The sequence below is a fragment of the Mirounga angustirostris genome, unplaced genomic scaffold (genome assembly GCF_029215605.1).
Source record: "Mirounga angustirostris isolate CCGP_5_RB_7025 unplaced genomic scaffold, mMirAng1.0.hap1 SCAF_13, whole genome shotgun sequence".
NCBI classification, from domain to species: domain Eukaryota; kingdom Metazoa; phylum Chordata; class Mammalia; order Carnivora; family Phocidae; genus Mirounga; species Mirounga angustirostris.
The window spans coordinates 94,705,202-94,726,409 of record NW_026991721.1 but is presented as its reverse complement, the minus strand read 5'-3'; the positions used below and the strand labels follow the sequence as shown (position 1 = coordinate 94,726,409).

Sequence of the window (21,208 nt, the reverse complement as noted above, 5' to 3'; positions counted from 1 at the left end):
CCCCTGCTTGTGTTCTTTCTCTCGCTGTGTCTGTCAAATAAATAAACAAAATCTTAAAAAAAAAACAAAAAAACCTCTACACCCAATGTGGGGCTTGAACCTACAACCCTGAGATCAAGAGTTGCACGCTCCATGACTGAGCAAGCCAGGCGCCCCTCTATCTGTACTTATATCCATCCATCAGTCTATCTTTTTGGACACATTTCAGAGCAAATTGTAGATACTAATACATTTCCACCTCAAAACCACAGCATGCAGTGCACAAATTAACATGAAGACATGAAAAAAAAAATCTCAAGTTAGATTATAGGGACTGTCTGTTTTAGGTTTCTGTAGCATTTAAGGGTCTTACAATCAATCAGCTGTTGCTTTTGTAACTGGGAAAAATAAACATTGAGTAAACACAGGCAAACCCAGTAGGTGCTCCTTCTAGTTACAGAGTGTTTAGGATGTACAGAAACAGTACAAAGAGGGAGGGAGGAGATACTGGCTTTAGCTCACATTCCCAGGAGCAGTTGGGTGAATGTGTGTGTGCCTGTGCGCATGTGTGTGTTTCTTAATTTGTGCATTTGTTTTGTTTTCTTGTTGTTTTTGTGTTTGGTTTCAGGGGGTGGGTAGCAGGAGAGGTTTTGGTTCCAGAGTTTTTGGGTGATAGCTCTGGGTGTAACTGCAAGATCCCTGACACGGGAGTCAAGATAGGAGGCCTGGTCTCAGATTTGGTGCTAAGCTACCAAGGACCTGATCTCTTTATTTCAGATGTTTCTTATATCGGACGAGGAGAAAAGGTGTTTATACTATGAGATAACCTATGAGAAAGCTTTTGACAAGCTGTCTACTCTTTGAAACTGTAGGTAGATTCTAGAATAGGGATTTGGCAGCATACTGTCCGAGAGCCACCGCTGCTCCTTTAGGCCGGCGAGAGAGAACCTGGTGCTCCAGCCCTGGGACGGGGACTCCCGACTTCTTTGGGGACTGAGACTAACGAGTATCAAGTACTGCGCCTGTATAACCCATCTCAGACAATGTAGCTGCATCTGTGGTCAGCTGAGAGCAGAAATCTATCCGTGCCTTTTGTAATAATGCCCTTTCTTGGCCGGGAGAAGTAACAGTTCCCTAGGTGGCATCCTTTCTGCTCTGTCAGATTTGAGTCGTGCCCTGGTTGAAGGCACTCATTTCATACTTGCAAGTTTTGCAGCTTGTTAGTTGTTTTCATTTTCTTTCTCTGTCTTTTATTCTTCCTCTTCTAGGCCTCTTCCTGTGCCAAAGCTGCCCCCTGGGGAGCAGTGTGAAAGTGAGGAGGACACAGAGTATATGACCCCCTCCTCCAGACCTCTAGGGCTGCCGAAGCCAGATGGGAAACGGCCTTTGGAGACAACCCAGAGTTCACGGTAGGCTCAGGACAGTCCCATCTGGGAACTGGGGTGACGCCACGCACCTGCCTGGCTGCTGCGTGTGCAGTGTCATCCAGCCAGAAGTAAAGCAGAAAGATGTATGTAGCCCCTGATGTTTGGCCTCTTACAGCTATAAGCAATTCCACTTACGCTTCCTCACTGTCACAGTCATTTCGGAAACACGCATCTATTAGAAGAGTCAGTCTTGGGACATTTGTTAGTGATCCTGGCAAAGGAGCATTGTGTCCTCTTGATAGACTCTGGGTCTGGAATAGTGAAGAATAGATGAGTCTTAATCAGTTTGCAGGTAACAGAGTTCTGTTTCTGAAGATCCTCTGCCCCTTCCTTCTGGTTCAGAGTGTGTGATTGTGACCAGCCGATCGATAGCTGTACATACGAAGCGATGTATAATATTCAGTCCCAGGCAACGCCATCTGCCACAGAGAGCGGCCCCTTCGGTGAGTAGCCATTCTGCCACTTGGAAAACCATTGCTGTGTCATAGGAATGAGACAGCTTGATCTTAGCAGAAACTCTAAATAATTTCCTTTGCAAAATATCTTTGATCCATGGGCAGCAAAACCCTCTCCTCTCTCTCTTATTTCCCGTTCCCACAGCAAGTTCCCTTTGTGCCTCTTCACCCTTCCAGGGCCTAGAGACACTTGGGCTATAGGGCCTGGGCCTGCCGTGCTGGCAGCTCCCTTTTATTTCCTTGGCTTTTTAGCATGGATGAAATTCTTGTGTGTGTGGGTGGTGAATACTCCATTCCCATATCAGCTAGCTTCCCAAGGGGAAAGTTCAAGAAGGCAGCACACACAGGCCCTTTGGCTGCTCCTCCAAGGCGAGATGCCGATGGAGCTGTTGAATGGATGCTGTAAGATGGCGCTGAGCCTTTGCGTCGGCGGCTGTCCCCGTTGGCGGGGGTAGCTCTCGCCCTGTCCGGGAAAGCAGAGCTGCGGGACTGGTACAGACTGCGTTTTCTCTGTCCTTTTATGGCCACCCACAGGGCCTCACCTGGCGGTGGGCCCGGGCTAGACGGTCGGTAACTTCGGGGCTGTACGTGCGGGAATGAATGGGTTTCCCTCGAGCTGCGTTAGCGGACGCGGTGTGTAAGGAGATGGTGATGGCACACGCTTCGCTCCACAGGTGAAGGGAATCTGGCCACGGGCCACGCGGGCGCCGGCCCCGAGGGATCAGAGAATGAGGAGGACGGCTACGACGTCCCTAAGCCGCCGGTGCAAGCCGTGCTGGCCCGCCGGACCCTGTCCGACATCTCTAACGCCAGCTCCTCGTTCGGCTGGTTGTCTCTGGAAGGCGATCCCACCACACGTGAGTCTCCAGGCCGCCGTGCATTTGCGCAGGGTGCGAGGGCAGCCCTGGATGCTCAAGGAGTTGCGGCGTGGCTCCTGGTTTCCGCTACAGCAGAGCTGACGGCCTGGCGACAGCGCCTTTGTCACCAGGTGGTAGTCTCTTTCTCCATGGGAGGAAAAGCCGGCCCTAGGTCCCAGTTAGGAAGTTAACCCGGAGTCTGATTCTTTGGGGTTCCTCCAGACGTAGAAAAGAGGTTGTTACTTAAGCCCTGGCTCCTCCTGGCTGGCGGCAGGTGGGGCTTCTGGGGCTTCTGCGTGTGTGGTAGGACGCTGGTAACGACGCCTGGTGGTCCAGAGCACGCCTTCCTGACTTTGGGCCCTGTCGCATTGCCAGGCCGGCGTGCTGGCTCTGGAAGGCACACCGAGTGGCCGTGACCGTCCAGGGCTGTCCTCGCACCTGTGGCTGCCTGGGAGCGCGGCAGCCGGGGTGGCCGTCCCTTTGGAAACTGAGGCCCGCACCCGGGACAGCTGGTGAAAGCTGGACAGCATCCAGTTGCCCAAACGGGCGGTGGCCCCACCCACCCAGCCTCGCTTCCTGCGGCTCCATGGCCACTCAGGCTTGCTTCTGTTTTCCTCCTTTGTCAAAAGAGAAGGTTAGTGTCTTCTCTGGCCCCGTCTGAAACGTTTTAAATCATCCAGGCACTGCTGTGCGTGAACACTTGCTGCCAAGTGTGTAAAGCAGGACGCGGACGCAGGTGTCTGCGCAGGGGACAGCAGTGTTCCTGTCCGTGCAGCAGGTGTGTGGTATATTTAGAAGGCTGCTCCTGCCAGGAGGAGGAGGAGGAGGAGGAGGAGGCTAGCTGCTGAAACCCTGGCCCTTTGAGAGCCCAGGGGCCCCGTTACAGTAGGTCAGCCTGATCCTGGCACACAGTTGTTCTTTTTTTATGTTTCTTTTTTTTTTTTTTTTTTAAGATTTTATTTATTTGAGAGAGAGAGAATGAGAGACAGAGAGCATGAGAGGGAGGAGGGTCAGAGGGAGAAGCAGACTCCCCGCCGAGCAGGGAGCCCGATGCGGGACTCGATCCCAGGACTCCGGGATCATGACCTGAGCCGAAGGCAGTCGCTTAGCCAACTGAGCCACCCAGGCGCCCGGCACACTGTTGTTCTTGCTGCCGTTGAAGGAGGGTTGCCCCCAGATCTGCAACTCTTTTCTGTTTGATTTCTTCTAGACTTCACTGAGGGTTCCCAAGTTCCTGAAAGGCCCCCCAAACCGTTCCCTCGGCGAATCAACTCGGAACGGAAAGCAGGTGGCTGTCAGCAGGGCAGCGCTGCCGCGGCCGCCTCGCCACAGCTCTCCAGTGAGATCGAGAGCCTCCTGAGCCAGGGGTACTCCTACCAGGACATCCAGAAAGCCCTGGTCATTGCCCACAACAACGTCGAAATGGCCAAGAACATCCTCCGGGAGTTTGTCTCTATCTCGTCTCCCGCCCACCTCGCCACCTAGCCCAGGCCGCTTCGCTGCCGTGTCAGAGGACCAGTGAGCCGGCGCTCTCCCCGGGGGCCCTCGGAGGGCAGAGGCTCCTTTGGAGACTTCACAGTGAGGTCTTGCCCTCTCTGTGGGATTCCACGTCTGTGGTTCCAGGATTTCAAGGCAGTGGAATGAACGTGGAGCAGCTAGTGTGTTTTATTATCTTATCTTTTTGAGAGTGGATTTGAAGGTGTCCTTCAGTCCCCACTGCGAGTGTGGATTTTTATTAAACGGTTAGCCTACCGGGGGAACAGTCCAGAAAGCGGTGGGAGAAGTACTGTGCTGTAAATCCTCCTGGGGGACTTCGGACTTCCCTGGGTTAAGGATGTGGTTGTGTGTCTGTCTGTCTGTCTGTCTGTGGTGGCGTGTGCCCTGTGATTATAAGATGAACCTGCTGTGTGTGTTAATCCCGGGCGGGGACTTAGCACAAGAGGTGTAGGAAGGAATCGTCTAAAGACTTCCATCTGCTGTGCTGTGAGACCCAGCCCCGGCGTGTGGTAGAACTCCAGCATCCCGTGCGGCCTGGATGATCATCCCGTGGCTCGAGTCTTGTATTTTTAGAACACCCTCCCTCTGTCCTTTCCCCTGCCTCCTGCCTCCTCCTCGGTGTCTGTCATTGGCACTGGGCTTGCTCTGACCAGCCTCACTGAAGCCAAGTGGCTTAGAGGATGTTCTTGATTACGTGTGGTGCTGTTGGTTGGTTTGGTAGATCGGTGGGGCACAGACCAGGACTGTCGCTGTATCGTTATAGTCCTGTTCGATCCTCGCGGCTGACGCTGGTCCCTCGGAAGCATTGTTTCTACAGGAAAATTGCATCTGTTACAGTAGGATGTTTTCATTACCCTAATTACACAATGACTGACTGGAGCTAGAGGCCTTCAGGTACATTCCATGCCCTCCCCAGAAGACCGTCTGTGGGAGTCCGTTGCCTTCCTGCCAGGTTGTGTGTTCTCATGTAGGTCATGGGTGTTTCTCCTTACTGGGAAGGGAAGAACACTTGTTTCCAGCCTGGCTTTCTGGCCTGAATACCACAGAACTTTGAGGAAGCTTCATTCACATGCTGTTTACCTTGTTAGGCAGAAGAGGCACAAAATAGGATTAATCGGTTTGGTTTTTCTTCCCAGGGAATTAATTCCAGCTTGTGTGGGCGTCTCCCTCGGAACACGAGCCAGGTTATACTTTCAGAAGAGATTTTAGTCCTTGCCCTTGAAGGGGAGGGGCTAGCACCCATGGTAGCAGAACATTTTGCTGGTAGTGAGCACCAGGCCTCCACTGGCTGCCACCGACGACGTGGTTTTCTCTTGTGCCCGTGGCTCTGCGAATGGAGTGTCTCCTCCCCTCCCCTCTTCCCGCTAGTCCTCTCTGCTCTTCCCGGACCGTGTTCTCCGCGGTAGTCACGCACCCTGTAGTGTGATACACGAGTTCGCAGGGGTCAGAGACAGGAGGTGAAAAGCCCAGCAGCTGGTGTGAGTGCAGGTTTGTGCGGAAAATTTGGAGTCCAGCGTGGGGCAGCCGTGAGTCAGTTCCCGTAGGTGCTGCGGAATGAGCCCCGGTCAGTGAAGTGCTGACTTCCCTAGCAGGCCGTACCCCCCCGCGGTGTATCAGAAGCAAGCCACTCTGACACATCTACCCTCCTCAAAATCCAGATCATGCTTTTGGCTTTAGATCCAGACAGAAATGAATCTCTTGAGGTATGGTTTCTTTCCCACATTTTTGTCTGTGGAACTAAAACCTTTTCTGACTCTTCTCTTGGCTTTCAGCTGTTCCTAGACCTTTTGGCTTTAAGCTCCTGCCTCAGAGCCATTTACATTCCCAGGGTAGATGGTACTGGACCTCTTGTTGATTGGCCATGGCTCCCCAGTGTCTGCTCAACATGGTGGAGAGCAGCACGGCCCGCCGTCAGGTCCAGGCGCTGCTGGGAGCTGGGATAGTGGCGGCGATTGGGAAGCCGTGACCCAGCGTCTCCTTCTGCGAGCCGGTAAGGAGGGTGTTCCACCTGTGGTTAACACTCAGTTTGCATTTTGTTTAGATGCTGAAGAGCCAGACAAAGAACTAAGAAAACTGGCAGCATTTTCCGTGCCTGTCCACACTGGAAGTTTCCTTGTCTGCAGATATGGTCCATAGTCTGAAGATGGGTCAAGAGAACAGAGCCCTGGTTCTGCCTATCTCTTGCCTGTTCGGTGTATCTCAGATCTTCTTTGGAGATTCTTTCTTTACTCATAGAGGCCAAAGGCAGGTTCATCCCTTTTTTCCCAGTTGAGTGCCCCGGTGGCTCCTGGGGTCAGCCCTGAGACCGGGCTGCGTCAGATCCCAGGGTCGGACATACACGTCGGTGACCGGCTTGCTGGTTGGCCTGTCTGCTGTGGGTCTGCGGGCTTCCCAGGCGTTAGATCGTTCTGGGAGGTTTGCTTCCCTTGGGTGCTCTGAGGACAAACCTTGGCCGTGCCTGAGGCCACCAGTGTTGCCTCAGGACAGTTTCCACGTGGGCATTTGTCTTGAGGGGACTTCCAGAACTTTAATTTCTTAGCTTTTCCTTGGACTGAGGCACAAATAACCCTTCTTCATCTTCCAGTTGTATGGCAGTTTCTAATTCCTGGGCTCTGCTCAGAATTTAAAATTTCCCTTTCAAAAGTGGGCTCTGAGTTTTGTCATTTTGGGCAGATCCCTCTCCTTTCTCCCTTCGAATTACAAGTGGTTTCTTCTCTGGTCCCTTCCCAGGTGGATAAGGTCAAAAAGCCACTTTGAGGTTTTGTCAGATGCATTAGGCTCTTCTCTTCAGTGCGGTCTCCTGCTTTCCCTCTGTCTTTCCGGCTTGTTCTGCACAGCCTGCCTCGTCGTCCGCTGCCCCTGCCGGCCTCCTTCCGCTCAAGTACAGGGTTCTCGAGTGGAAAAACCTGTGGGCTCTATGATATACCTCCCTTGAAGAAATGAAGAGATTGGGCAGTTTCTCGTCTCAGCGTTTACCTGTTATGTTGATGTAAATAGTGATCTGTACCTGTGGATGGCCATTCTCCTCCCCTGGCCCTCTGTCCCCCCACAGCGCCCCTCTATACACTCTGCCCTTCTGTTCTCTTACCCACAGCGCCCGAGGGCCCAGCATCAGTTAGCTGTTCTGTGGATCAAAATTTTTGGTGGGGAGTTGCTATTCTTCATGCTTAAAGTATTTATTTCCTCCGTAGAAAAGTAAAATATAACCCATGGTCCACACAGCCAACGTACAAATGAGTTTTTGTAAATTTGCTAGCAGAGTAGGGACCAAGCTCTATATTCCCTTTAAGGCACCATTAATAAGATCGACACCTGTTTTGGGTGGTCAGCGCAGGTGTTGATGCAGAATATTCTCCTACCTCATGTCATGACAGTCAGGATTATAGACCTTCTTCCTAAACTGTACCTTCCCCTTCCTGCCATTGGCCTTTCTGACTCCGGTGGCCACTGCCCAGGGAGGAACGGCGTTCGGACCACTGGCCTGGCTGCGTTCCGGTTAGCCTGTTCGTTCAGCAAAGGTCCCGTGAGTGATTCCCATATGCCGGAAGTGCCAGTGCCGAGCCCTTCGCTGCCACCACGTGCGGATTTCCCGATGCCGGCGGATTGTACTTGGGCCGTCTTGCCCTTGCATCTGGCCCTGAAATAGCCCTTCCCAAGGAGACTGTGCAGTGTGTATTTACAGCTCTTCCACGTAGACACGTATTTCCTTGTAGAGCTGTCCTGGGTAGGAGCAATTCAAGGCTCTTCATGAACCCCTGTTGTCTTCCTAGAGCCTTGATAATGTCTGGGAGATTCCGCGGTGTCGGCCTCATGGGGACCTGCCGTCTTGGATGCCTTGCAATGGAATCTGTGTGGTGGGTTGAGGCGCATATTGGCTCAGAGTCGCACAGTAGGGCAGTTAAATGTTTAAGCAGAGCATCTGCCCACAGTCCCCTCTCCAGTCTAGTGCCTTCCCCGATCTTTTTACTGAACTGCTTTGAGTCCCTAGTCCCCCATTGTTGTGAAGTTTCCTTGTCACCCTCCTGGGACCTGTCACCATCTCCCATTCTCCTTGAGACTTGTTTCCCAGCCCTTCAGCGACCTTTGCAGCTCATCCTGTGTCCTAGAAGGGCTGAAGGTGTGGGAGACGGGTGGATACCTAACGTTGGGTCCTGGTCTTGAACAGATGTATGTGCTCTCCCAAGAGCCAGGCAGTAAAATAGATGGAACTCAGTCACTTCTCAGAAATGCCAGCCTTTCTGTCCCAGGGTAGGGAGCCCAGGACCCTAGAACTTAGCATCAGGATGCGCACATCACCATTCTTCTGCTAACTGTGCAGGCTTTAGAAATTCAAGCTGAAGTAATCTACGTCAGCATAAAGTGGTCCTGGCACCACTTTGACCCCAGCCTGTGTCGCAGTCTTTCTTTAGAAACGCATCAAGCCATTTGTGCACAGAGGAGGGTGCATGCTGAAAGGAGGTCACGGTTTTATATTGTTGACTGTCCTGTTTAGGAATCCTTCAGATGCAAGAAACAGGTATCCAGGCTAAAGAAAGGAGGGAGTCCTAAGGATGCAGGGTATTTTATAGACCCCAGTATAGGAAGTACAGTGGGTTCTTACATGGAGCTGGGGCTGTCAAAATTTGCACCTAGTCCTTTCTCCTTGTCATGCACCGCCCCAGATTAGACAGCCCTGTCCGCAGGTCCACACGACCTCCCGGCTCTCGGGATCACCATGCACAGATTCCCAGGGCCTCTTACTCCTCTTCTCAAGAAAAAACACGATCAGCCCAGCACGTTGCTCGGGCCTCTACCCCTGACTGGTCAGCCTGGGCGCAGGGGTGACAGTGGCCCCCTCAGGTGGGAGTCGGGGGAGGGCTCTCAGAGAAGAGGCTTCAGACGGGATAGATACCCTAGAAGTATTTTAGTAGCAAAACTGCTGTCGTGTAACTGCCTTCTCTCCCCCCCCCCCGGAGAGTGGAAAGGCAGGGCATGGGACTTGGGACTGTATCTGGGACATTGAAGAAATTCTTAGGTTTCGCTTAATTCGGGTTTCCGTCATCTTTGTTGCTTTATTTCGTGTTTTAATTCCCTTTACCGGTCTTGGCATCCAAGATTTCTTACCTCCCTCTTCAGGACCAGTTTCTCCTGTTCCGGAGCCAGTCTGTTCTTAGGTGACATTTCTTTGCCTTCATTCAATCTCAGGTTTTTAGCCTTCTTTCATATTATTTGGAGAGCAGATGACAGATCCCACTGTAGCCACCCATGGACCTCTGGCTCTCTTCAGGTTTTCTCGCTGAACATATATTCATTCTGTGGGCCCGTGGCCCTCCCTGCCCTCCTCCTTCACCCCTGCATTTGGTGTTTGCTGCGTGCGGAGAGCTCTGTGGTAATGTTCTTAGGCAAGCCTTCCGAGGTGCCTCAGAAACTACTTCCCTGTAGCCAGCAAGACTATCTAATAGTTGGGACAGTTGCCAGGATATAAATCCGATGTAGATTCCAGTTTAGAGGAGAGTTTTGACTGAGAGCTCTTTAGACTGGAAACCCTTGTCTTCCCCGTCCACTTGCTTTCTTTGTAGTGCCGTATCAAAGCCTTTATTTTTTGGATTTTTACAGAACTGCTTCTGCTTGCCTAAGTGTTTTGATCGATCTTACCTCATCCAAGGGCCTGTCCCATGTTAGTAAGGCATTTCATAATTACTTGTAACTTTTTTAAGCTATTGGAGTCGTTTGGAGTACACAGAAGTAACCTAGTAATCCAAAGATACACATTGATGAAGGGGGGTCGTTAGCCTTTGCATTTGGTATATCCTGGACTCGGTCCAGAATCAAGGAGCAGAGGGACGGCAACGCCATGCGCCCGTGTCCTCGGAAATCTGGGTTGGTTTCAGAGGGAGTACCGGTGTGTTCTGGTTCTGCTGAGTAGCACCGGAGTAAGAGGTGGGGAGATAGGGGCGGGTGGAGGCACATCCGCGTTCAGATGGGAACGTCAGCTCTTCAGAAGCGCGCCTGCCGAGCTCGGAGTAACAGCTGTCTGGACATCTATCTCCCTGCCCCTTCCCTTCCCTGGGGTAGTGCTTGAGAAAAATGTGGCGGACCACTCCCTCTTGTACAGAGCAAAGGCTGAAAGCCAACCTCCGTGCTCCTCCTGATGAGGCAGCCAAACAGATCAGCAGAGTTGTGATCACCGGCTCCGGATTCTTGACTTCTTCCTACAGTGAACTCGCAAATTCTCCTCCCAGACGGGGGTGGGGGGGTGCAGGCCAGACTGCTTGCCCACGCTTCGTGCCCTTACGTCCGTGTGTGTCTGCTCCCTCCTCCCTACCTACCTCTGACCCTGTTGTGGGTGAGGGTGGCCCTGCTCACGGCTGTCTTGAAACTGAGGAGGCAGAGAACTACTCAGGAGTCTGGAGACCCCGTGTTTTCTCTCCCCTGGCTTCCTTCTGCTGTCTGGGTAAGCCTGTAGGCGCAGCGCCCGTGAGAGTGGATACCTCCTGACCTGCCCGTCTCAGTGTCTTGGCCTTGACCTCCTGCTGAAACGCGCGGTAGAGGCGTGGCAGCTAGGAGGTGCCTCCTACATTTGCTCTCTGGCTGCAGTGACTTGGAATTTTTAACCTTATATATCTTTTTCCTTTATTCAAAACAGAACAATTTTTAGCATACCGAAAAAAAAAAAAAAAGCCAAACATTTTGTGCCTTTCTAAGGCAGCACTGTGTCCCAGGCTGCATTTTAGGACTTAATATGGAAATATCAGAGTCTTAGCTCCTCTACCTTGAGCGTCAGTCCTCACAGTGTAGGGGGGAGGAGGAGACGCTGTGTGGGGCTGGGGAGAGGGCACATAGGTGCGGCGGGGCAGCAGTCCCTTCCCCCTGCCCTGGTGCCGTGTTGGGAGAAGCCAGCGTTACCTGGGAGCATCTGGTTGGTTCCATTCAGAGTCGTAGTTACAGGTTGAGCGATCTGTCTCCAGCCAGAGGAGAGAGACTGTTCTGGGATTCCCAGGAGTGCCCTGGACCACTTGGCGCGTGCCAGCCTCCTGGTCCTGCCTGGTAAGGCCCCAGCTGCATGCAAGAGTGGAGGATGGGCTCTGCTGACAAGGGGGGGTTGTTTCTTTGTGCTGCATCCCGAACTGGCCTAGACCTCCTGCCTCTCCCTTCAGACTCGGCTTTCCTCTTACTTGAAGACTTGAGTCTCAGAGCATTAGGCAGCCGGTGCCCTCGGCGGGGTCGCTCGCCCCTGGGAGAGGCAGCAAGGCCCGCGCCCGAGCCCGGCCTCAGGCTTGTGTGGCCGCTGTAGGTCTGGGCAAAGAAAAAAGACAAAATGCTTTCTACGCGGTATTTTACTTCTCCCTCTCCGACCTTTTCAGTTCCTCCCTGCCTTTAACTAATAAGGAATTGGGAGAGAAACCCTTCTTTTTCAAGTCCTCCCTCTTTAGGATTTTGACATTCTTGACCTGGGTGGGGCTGAGGAGAACTTGATGCCTTCTCCAGAAGAGAGAGTCCCAATTTGTGTATCAGTGTTAAAAATAAAACAAAACGGAAACTTAGATGAGATTTTTGTGGACTATTTTAAAAATGTGTCATTAATATAAAAAAAATTTATATTAGCAGTATTTAATCATTCTCACCTGTAAAGAATAAAAACAGAAGGTAAATATTCTTACAGAGAAGAGCAGAGCTTTAAGATTCATTTTCAAGTCCCTTTTGTTTTGCCAGTGTATTAATGTTTAGAGGTCTGTTATACTAATGTTATTTATTAATTTTTTTTCATTTCCATACACAGTTAACTAAAGAGCTTTTTCAAGCACCCATGTCTGTAAAAAAAAAAAAAAAAAAGTATTTTTAAATAAAGTTTCTTTTGTTGTAGCAGACTGGAGTTCTTGCTCTTCCGTGGGGGTGGGAGAGCGACAGACAGACTCGGCCCACCCAGTCGTCACGGTGAGGTAGGTCTGCGCAGGAGGAAAGCCCTCCTGCCGGCCCTTCGTAGCTCCTTGCCCACAGCCCGGCAGGCCCTGCAGGCTGCCTCGGGCAAGGCGGCTTCGCTGCTGCTAAGAAGGGTCATTATCCTCTGTGGTAGAACTTGAGCCATTTGCTCAGAAGCAGAGGTAACCCTGGTCCCCGCTCCCAAATGCAAAGGGTTTGGTATTCCTTTTGGTGCAGTGCCAGATCCGGAGGCCCCAGGCTGCTGTGGTACCGTGATGAATAAAAAGCAGTGTGACGTTTCTGGGACAATTAAGCTTTATTTTTCATATATATATATATATATATATATAAAGGAAATTTGCAAATGTACACACGACCTAACAAAACCACATATACATACACGCACACACAGATAGATACACATACACACCCCAAAGCTGCAGCCAGGCCCGCTCCTCGTCCCGAAGTACCATTCTCCCGTGAGGGCGCTTCTGCCAGGGTCTAAGCCCGTTAGCTCAGTTCGTAGAAGTTTGGTGCTAGTAGAATTATAGCCTTGATATAATTCTCCTAAAAGACAGTCGGGACCTCATCTCTGTCCCCTAACCCCACCTTTTAGTCTGATACGACCCCTTGACTGGGCAGTGGGAGCCAAACTGCAGGGGGAGGGTGTTGGGCTCAATGGCCTAACTCTGGAAAACTGCCTAGCTTCCTCCCTGCAGGGACCATGAGATACACCCAACACCTCTTTTAAGGAATGACACCAGTCCTGGCTTCTGCCCAGAGGAAGGTGGGTCACAAAAGGGGCTCCTGAAGCAGGTGGGTAGCCGCTTGTCAGGAAGGCTGCGGTACTCTCCAGAACGGTGTGAGAGGGGCCTGGGCTCAGGGAGCCCTCACTTCAGCGACACAACTGAAGGACGAGGCCAGCCTTCGGAGCAGGAAGCCAGCACCAAGATAAATAGGCTGCCGGCTGAAGACAGGTACGTACACCCACAACATGGTCTGTGAGAAACTCCTTCCCGCTCCCAGGATGCTGAGGCCCCTCCCTGGGGTGAGCATCACCCAACAGTGAGACGGTGGCGGGCTGGCTCAGCCCTCTGAGATGGGGCCGGCACGCCTGCTGCGGCAGGGGCCTTCTCCACAGCCCGCTTCGGAGGCTTTGGCGGTCGTCCTGAGCGTTGGGAGGGAGGGCGTGAGTGGGGAGCAGAAAACATTCCAGGTGGGAAGGGCGCTCGGTGTCCTGGGCGGGCTAGTGCCTCAGATCGATGTATTTCTCTCCCTAGACACGGGTGGACAGGAGAGGTAAGGGGGGCGCGGCGGGGACAGGGAGGGACAGGGACGGGAGTCTGGGGTGTGAGCGCTGAAGGGACCAGGGACTAAAGCCAAAGCTGATGGATGAGGCGTGGAGGGAAGCAGCGGGAGGGGGTGGTGGGGCAGGGCGGGCGAGCCTAGGCCCCCCAACCAGACTGGCCACGCTGCACCTGGTGACCTGAGCCATGGCACTGTTGGGGAAAGGGTGGTGGAGACGGGCAGTGTTTGCCCTCTGTCCTGGGAGCTACCCCTTCTCCAGGGTCCCTCGGCCACTCGCCTCACCCTACCATCTGGGACTAGTGTTAGGAAGCCAAGACGGGCCTGCTCCCAGTCTCCCAACAGAGGAGGAGGAAGTGGGGAGACAGAGTTAGTGTTCGGGGACACGAGGGCCATCAGCCCCTGGAGCTCGCGATCCCTGAAGCTGGGTCAGGCGCTGGCCGCAGGAGCTGCCTCCTACCTGGTCTCCGGGCGCCCTCTGGTCACCGCTGCTGCCCTGTAGGAGGCCCATCTCTTCTGGGAGCTTATCTGACTTAACTTCAACTACAAATTCGCTCTTACGAGACGGGGGCAGCGTGCTGGGAGGAGGGAGGGAGGCAAGAAGTTGGCATCTCGGGCGAGGAAAGGGAGGCTCACTGGCAAAGACATCGGACTGGGCGATGAGGGGCTCTTCGGCGCTCCGGGGCCAGCTCAGGGAAGGGGGACAGGCGATGAATGGAGACGTGTGGGTGATGGCAGCTAGCCAGTGGGCAGGAAAGCGGGGAGCACTCACCCCCCAGCGGCCCCCTCCTGCTCCGAAGGGGTGAGTGGGTGGGGGCGGGCAGGGAACGTCCCTGCCCAGGCGACAAGCTGGGGAGCGCGCGACGGGTGGGGGCGCAGGGCACAGGGTACCGTGCTTACATCTCCTGCTTGCCTGACCGCCCGCACGGCAGCTTGCCCTTCTTGTAGAAGAAATAGAGGACGGCACCCAGCACGGCCAGCACCAGCACACACACCGTCACGGCCACGATGGCCACGCCCTTGCTTTCAGGCTCTGGCAGCTTCTTCTCTGTCCCACAAAGACGCTCCGGGTCACTCCAGGCCGCCCCCCCAGCCCAGGGCTGACGGAAGATGGGCCCCCGCTCACCTTTCTCAGCAGGGCTCCCCGGGGAAGGGTCAGGGCAGGAGGAGGCTGCCCGCCCCGCTCTCGAGCCGAGACGGCTTGCTTACCTGTGGAGGTGCTGTTGGCTCGGACGGAGGGACTGACGGTGGAGGTGCTCAGGCCGGTGCTTCTGCTGGAGTCTGGTGAGTGGCGAAGGCGGTGGAGAGGTGCGTTAGGAAAAGCGCACACTGGGGCCCACACCCCGCCACGCCGCGGGATGAGGCCCTTACCCAGCTCCAGGAGAATGGTGGTGGTGTTTGTGCCTAGGGAGTTGGAAGCCACGCACTCGGCCCCCGTCCTCAACAGCTCTGGGGTCACGAGGACATTCAGGACACTCAGGACGCCCTGCGGATCTTGGTCTTGTTCCTGTGCCTACAAGGACGGAGGAGCCACTCAGGGAGGGGGGCACGGGGAGGGGGCCCAGAGCCGGCAGCAGAGCCCCGGGCAGGGGTTCCTGAGCGCGGGCAGAGGCGGCGGGCCTGCTCACCGTGCCCGCGACGCTCCAGGAGATGCTGGGCCGCGGATGTCCCGAGGCTTCGCACGACAGATTGAGCACCTCGTTCTCTCGCACCCGTATCTTCCTCTCCTTCAGCGTCATCCATGGGGACCCTTAGGGAGGGAGGGGTACGGGTGTGGCAGCAAAGTCTGCTAGCCGGCCTCCCCGTCCCCACCAGCGCACCCCAGGGCATCTTCAAGGGGCCGCCTGATCTCTGCCCAGAGGGCCTCTCACCAAGAATGGCCACGTGGACCAGCTGCGTGCGGTTCAGGCCCGGGACGCTGGGCACGGACGCCAGGCAGCGGTAGCCTCCCCCTGCCTCGCGCGTCAGGCCGTGGAACTGGAGCACAGGCCCCTTTTCCAGCACCTGGCCTGTCTGGGGTGAGAGACGGCGTCAGGGGCTCGCTCCCAGCCCCACGCAGCCCGCAGCCCCAGGCCCGCCTGCGTACCTTCTCTCTCAGCCACTGGAACTCCACGGCTTGGTTACTCTCTGCCTCACAGCGGAGGGTGAGGCTGCCGCCCTCCCGGCTCTCCGGGGCTGCAGGGCTCACCCGCACGTCGGACACGTCTGGGGACACAGCAGTGGTGTCAGCCCGGTCGGGGCGAATTCCCTCTTGCCACCCCCCAGCCCGGGCCCCCTTGCCCTGGGCCCCTGGCCCCTCACAGTTCACCAGCAGCTCCTGTGGGTCGCTCAGCAGCGAAGCCATGGTTTCCAAGTCCAGGCCCTGACACTGATAGAGCCCACTATGCTCCTTCTGGGCAGACTCCAAGACCAGGGCCCCGTTGTCTTCGGGTGTCATCTCCTCCGTGTCCTTGGTGCCGAGGTTCTGGAAGAGAGCGGAGGGGTGAGCGGGGGGGCCTCCGGCCAGTCCCGCGGCCCACGGGCCCCCAGCGTGGCGCCCTCCGCACCTGCTTGCTGATGGTGAAGTGGGGCGGGGGGTTGCCGTCCGCCAAACACCTGATTTCCACGCGGTCGCCTTCCTTCAGCGCCCCCACGGGCTCCACCTCCAGCCACACCTTCTCCGCCGGGTCTGCAGAGGCACAGGCCGCGGCCCTCAGCCCCAGAGCTGTCCCCGCGCTGGGGAGCGGAGCTAGCCGGGGTTGCCACCAGCCTCAGCCCAGGGCCGCACCGGGACTCACAGAAAACCTGGACGTTGACTTCCCGAGACTCCTTCATGTGGTTGCCGCTGGGCAGCCGGTAGTTGAGCTCACAGTAAAACCGGGCATCTTTGTCCTCCTTCGCCAGCTGGGCCTTCAGAACGCTCTCCAAGGTGTACAGACCGCTTGACTCCACGATCTGGGATGACTGAATGTGGACCCCTGGCCAGGGAGAAGGGGGGGGCGGGGAGAAGGGCTTGGCCGCGGCCCCGCCTCTGCCCCCAGCCCAGAGTCCCCGGGGGGGCACCTGGAGAGGGACCCCTGACCCTCGCGCACACACACGAGGACGGGACGCCGCAGTGACGGGGGGAGGCGGTGGGGAACACTCCAGACGTCCACCAACTGGGGACTGCACAGTTAGCCCCCCTCCACCGTCCCCACCGTAGGCAATCCGGGGGTCAGGGGGGGTGGGCAGAACAATCAGGTACAGCTCCACAGGCTCCGCTGAGCTTTCCAGGACCCACCGACCAAAGAAAACCAATCCCGGCGTGACGACAGACGCCACACCAAGCCACTGAGGTCGGGGTTTCTCAACCTCAGCGCGACCTTAGCTGGGGCGGGGGGCGGGGGGGCTGCTGTCCTGTGCACTATGGGGTGTTTAGCATCAGCTCCCCGGACGTGACTGGACGTCCCCGAGGGGGAGCAGCATCAGCCCTGGTTGAGAACCACTGCTTTAGATGATAGAGAAAAATAAAAGCCTCCACGTGCCTCGGTGTATGTGTGTGTGTGTGTGTGAGTACCCAGAAACCGGATGGAAAGAACAAACACGGACAGCAGAGATTACTTCTGGGAGGGGATCCGGGGCGGAAAGGGAACTTTCCTTCTAGATCTTCTGCACAGTTTAAATTCTCAGGAAAAGATTTTCAGGCGTCACTTGTGTACGTGAAGCAAACAAAGCACAAGGAAACGCAGGGTGGTCCCTCTCTGGTGCCATCAGCATGGCTTCTTAGGGCGCAGAGGGCAACTCACGGTTCTTCTCCTCCTTCAGGGAGTGGCCGTTCTTATACCAGATGACTTGAGGAACGGGGTACCCATTTCTCCCCACACAGGTGGCCACCTGAGGAGGACACGGTGTGAGTCTCCCTGCCACGGAGGCCCCACCCGGCCCCACCCGGGCTCCTGCTTCCCACCTGGCCAGTCTCACCTCCTCAGGCTCCTTACTGCTGACCGAGATGCCCAAGGGATTGACCTGGATGGTCGGCTCCTCCGGGGCTTCTACAAGGGAAGGAAATGAGGGGCCCGGGACCTCCACCACCAACGACCACCCGCACGGCCCACAACCCTCAGGTGGGGCACTCACTGTAAACACGGAGTTGGATGCGGTGCTCGTGGGACTGAGGGCGCTTGGCCTGGCACAGGAAGATGCGCTCGTCGTGGGGCGTGATGTGGCTCAGGGCCAGCGTGGTCCCTCTGTCCTGGAGACTGAGCCGCTGCTGGTACTCCCCGGGTTCACTCTGGCCCTGGCCCTTGCGCACGCGGAAGATGAGCGTCGGCTTCTCCTTGTGCACCTGATGGCCGGTGTTGGAAAGGACGTGAGGGTCCCGGGGTGCAGGAGGGGGACAGCCGCCCGCCCCCCTGCCACCCTCTCCAGGGCCCGCGCACTCACAGAAAACCAGTCCACGTGGCTGAAGTTGCCCTGGGAATGGGAGGGGCTGCACTTGAGAAGCGCCGTGCCGCCCACTTCCGCCTCCACCAGCTCCGGCTCGGGGGGCTCTGCCTCTCCGGGCACACCTGGGGTGGAGGAGGCCTGTCCCAGCAGCTGTCGGCTCCAGCTGCTCTCCATGCCCTCCCTGCACGCCCCTGCCCTGCAGCTGTTCCCCCTACCACTTGCAGGGTCCAGAGGGGACTCGGTCCTCCTAACCCTCAACCCCCCTCTACCTGCTGCCCCAGGCAGACCCCTCTCCCCTGACCGCACCCCCTTCCCCCCTGTTCGGGAGAGCTGAGGGTGACCGTCTCTGGTCATTGCAGCAGAGACCCTGAGCACGAGCATCTTCCAGATGAGGCTGGCAGAGGGGCAACCCAGGCTCTGGGCCAAGAGGAAGGCCCCTTTCCTTCCAAGCCCCCACCCCTTCCAGTGAGCTCAGAGTGTGGGAATGCAAGGCATGTGCCAGGCTGAGCCACACAGGGCCCTTTGTGTCCCCATGCCCGCCGAGGGGAAGACACCACTACTCTGCCCCCCAAAGAGCCCTCCCCAAATTTCCCGCAAGACCTAGTGGGCCAACCATGGCCAGAGCTCCCATCACATGCTCCCTAAGCAGTACCTCTGAACATCCCACAAACTCAGAGGACCCCATCCTGGGAGTGTTGTGAGCATGGAGGGGTCAGAATCCCCCCCCAGGGGTCAGGGCAAGGGCCAGGCAGTGGGCAAGAGCGACGTCAGTGGTGCCAGGGTGCTCCCTGCCCTGTGAGGAGGTGATGTCACTCAATACCATCTGGCAGGCCTCGGGGACGCTGGGCTATTGCCCTGGGCTGGCTCCCAGACAAGGAGGGCAGATGGAGTGGTCTTCAACCCAGAGCACAAGCCTCGGATCCCTGACTCGGTTTCCCCAGAGCTGAAGGAGCAGGGCACGGTGGGGCTAGATCTGCTGCCGCTGTGGAGCCCAATTTCGCCCCTTCCCCAGAAACACAGCTTGGGAGCCAGCAGCCGGGGGTACCCCAGGGACACTGCAGGCACTGGGCATGAGGCCAGTGAGCTGGGTACTGCCTGGCCCTCCCCTTCCCCAGCCGGACAGCGGCTGGGACCCAGGAAAAGGAGCCAAGTGAAACACGCCACACCGCTGCAGGCCATACAAGGGCAGCGTGCACCCGGGAGCGCCGGGCAGTTCCAGAGAAAAACTCCGAGGTGCAGGGGCGCTCTTCCCACCTAAACGGGGTCCCATTCCGGGAGGCGTAATGGATCTGGGGCGCTTCCACTCTGGACACCCTCAATCCCTCGTTTCTGCCACCTGTGATCCCGTCACCCGGGCAGGCGCGAGGCGACCCACGCCGCCCCCCAACCCCTGCCAACGCCCTGCTCGGGCGGGAGCCGCCGTCCGACCCCCCCCAACCCCCCCCCCCCCACGCTCACCTCCAGCCTGGCTAGAAGCCCAGGCGGGAGAGGAGGCGTCCGCGCACCCCCTCCCGCTAAGCAAGCTGCCTTTTTCCAGCAACAGGCGGGCGCAGAATTCGGGCTCTGGGGATGCGCTCTCCTGCGCCTGCCGCCGCCGCTCCAACCGCGGGCCCCCAGAGTGGGCACCTGAGGCAGAGCTCTCCCCAGCTCCCCGAGAGGCTCGGCTCCACCCCTTCCCGCTCCGGGCAGCAGCCTCCTCCCCGCCTCCCCGGTCCTCCTCCCGGGATACTCCAGAATCCAGGCTGCAAACTCGCCGCACCGAAGAGTTGCACGCGCGCAAGACGCCGGGGCGCCGGCGAGGAGGAGCGCACGCCCGAGCGCAAAGCCCCGGGCCGCAGCGCCCTGCCCGCTCCGCTGCCCGGCACGCTCCGCCGAAGCGCCCCCCGACCGCCCGGCCCGGGCCGTTCGGGGCGCGGCGCCCCCCCCCCTCCCACCGCGCGAAGCCACTTACCCGCGGCGCGGCGACAGCAGCAGCAGGCGGCGAGCAGGAGGGCGCACACGAGCCGGGACGGCCCCATGCTTCCCGGCCGGAGGGCGAACGCCTAGTGAGCGAGCCGCCGGCCGCCGGGGGCTGACGTCAGGGGGGCGGGGGAGGGGGCCCGGCCCGCCCCGCCCCGCGCAGCCCCCCGCCCCCGCGCCGCTCCGTGGGGGCGGGCCCGGAGCCGCGCCTGGCCGCTCGGCCCCAGCGAGGCCGGGCCGGCTGCCCAGCCCCCCGCCCGGTCGGGCCGGCCGAGGGGGCAGTGACAGGTGTCTGGAGGCCGGGCTGGCTGGCCGAGGCGGCGGCGAGGAGAGGGAGAGAGGCTGGCCCGGATGCCCAGAGTCAGGCCGGGTCAGAACCAGCCGCGCTCGCCCCCGCGCAGCCCCCAGCAGCCGGTGCGGCCCTGGCGGACCGCGGGGCGGACGAGCCTCAGACCGGGGCCTCCCGTGCAGGCCCCTCTTCCCGCCTCCGCCGCCTCCGCCGCGCCCGACCCCTGCCACAGAGACCCTGGCCGGCCACGGTCGCTTCCCAGAACGATTGCACCACTGCGGCTGCGGCCGGCCCGGCACTGCCCCCGAGCCTCGCACACCCCCCGCCTCGCAGAGCCGGCAGCTTTGAGGGAAGAACCCTGGGCCCGGTGCCACAGACCCAGAGGTACCCGTCCCGGGGAGTGGAGATGGCGCCTTACGGGCTGCCCCTTCAAACCCAAGCGGGATCCCGCAAGGCCCGACTAGCGGGAAAGGGAGGGGGCTGAATTCAGAGGCCCAAGGTTTTCACACTTGTGCACGTCCAGACCTTGAAAATTCTGTTTGTGCCCTCTTCATTCCATGAGCCTAGCTGGGACTCAGTTTCCCCTCACCTGAATGAAGAAAAGAGGGGAAAGGAAGGGTAAATGGGTGCGAGGTCTCCAGGTTGGCCCCTGAAAACCCGTTGCTGTCCTGATGGTTGAAAAGAACCCCCTGCAGGCAGGCTCCCGCACACCCCCGGCCCTCCACCCCCACCGTTGACCGTGGCTCAGCACCTGGGGGGAGGGGAAGCATGGAGGGGGCATCAGATCTGGTTGCAGGCAGCCCTCCACACAGCAAGCTCCCCCTCTTCCCAAACCTGGGTCTTCTGGCCTCTTGAAGGAAGGCTCTGGGGAGTGGGAAGGGCTCTTGCCTCTTAGAGACCCCAGCATCACATCTGCTGCGGCTCCTTCAGCGGGAGGGTCAAATAGAGGTCTGGGTTGGGGGTGGAGGCCTGTCCCTGGCAGGGCAGCCTTTCTGCAGGGTGGGGGAGGAGCCGGGTGAGGCAGCAAACGCCGCAGATGGGCAGGTGACTTGAGAGAAGGCTCCGGGGTGGTATTTTGATGACGCAGAGATGACTGGCAAACTACATCAGCCTCGTTTTTTCGGAACCTTGGTGACC

The 21,208-nt window shown here is 57.6% G+C and overlaps 2 protein-coding genes across 6 annotated transcripts in view; one reads left to right on the top strand and one right to left on the bottom strand.

Moving 5' to 3' along the window:
- The window catches only part of CBL (Cbl proto-oncogene), an 82,705-nt gene extending 72,754 nt beyond the window's left edge, over positions 1–9,951 (top strand). For both annotated transcript variants that reach the window (XM_045894851.3, XM_064577342.1), the window contains 4 exons: positions 1,248–1,388; positions 1,749–1,849; positions 2,536–2,718; positions 3,929–9,951. In XM_045894851.3, coding sequence (XP_045750807.1) covers positions 1,248–1,388; positions 1,749–1,849; positions 2,536–2,718; positions 3,929–4,203 — 700 coding nt within the window. In that variant the 3' untranslated portion in view covers positions 4,204–9,951. The remainder of the gene's footprint in view (positions 1–1,247; positions 1,389–1,748; positions 1,850–2,535; positions 2,719–3,928) is intronic.
- Positions 9,952–12,406: 2,455 nt separating this feature from the next.
- On the bottom strand, positions 12,407–20,970 carry MCAM (melanoma cell adhesion molecule). 4 transcript variants are annotated; one of them, XM_064577343.1, is made up of 18 exons: positions 20,823–20,970; positions 20,597–20,660; positions 19,775–19,865; positions 17,821–17,945; positions 17,515–17,722; positions 17,359–17,429; positions 17,184–17,271; positions 16,197–16,376; positions 15,966–16,087; positions 15,721–15,883; positions 15,506–15,624; positions 15,291–15,432; positions 15,048–15,169; positions 14,791–14,932; positions 14,629–14,700; positions 14,320–14,467; positions 13,880–14,108; positions 12,407–13,390 (listed from the first exon to the last, which is right to left on the bottom strand). In XM_064577343.1, exons 3-18 carry the CDS (start codon positions 19,839–19,841, stop codon positions 13,361–13,363), a joined length of 2,028 nt encoding a protein of 675 aa, XP_064433413.1. In that variant the 5' UTR covers positions 19,842–19,865; positions 20,597–20,660; positions 20,823–20,970; the 3' UTR covers positions 12,407–13,360. The 4 variants fall into 4 exon arrangements, with proteins under 4 accessions (XP_064433413.1, XP_064433414.1, XP_045750809.1 ...); XM_064577344.1 differs by having other exon boundaries at positions 13,880–14,054; positions 20,823–20,969; XM_045894853.3 differs by having other exon boundaries at positions 13,880–13,997; positions 20,823–20,968.
- Between the last annotated feature and the right edge of the window lie 238 nt (positions 20,971–21,208).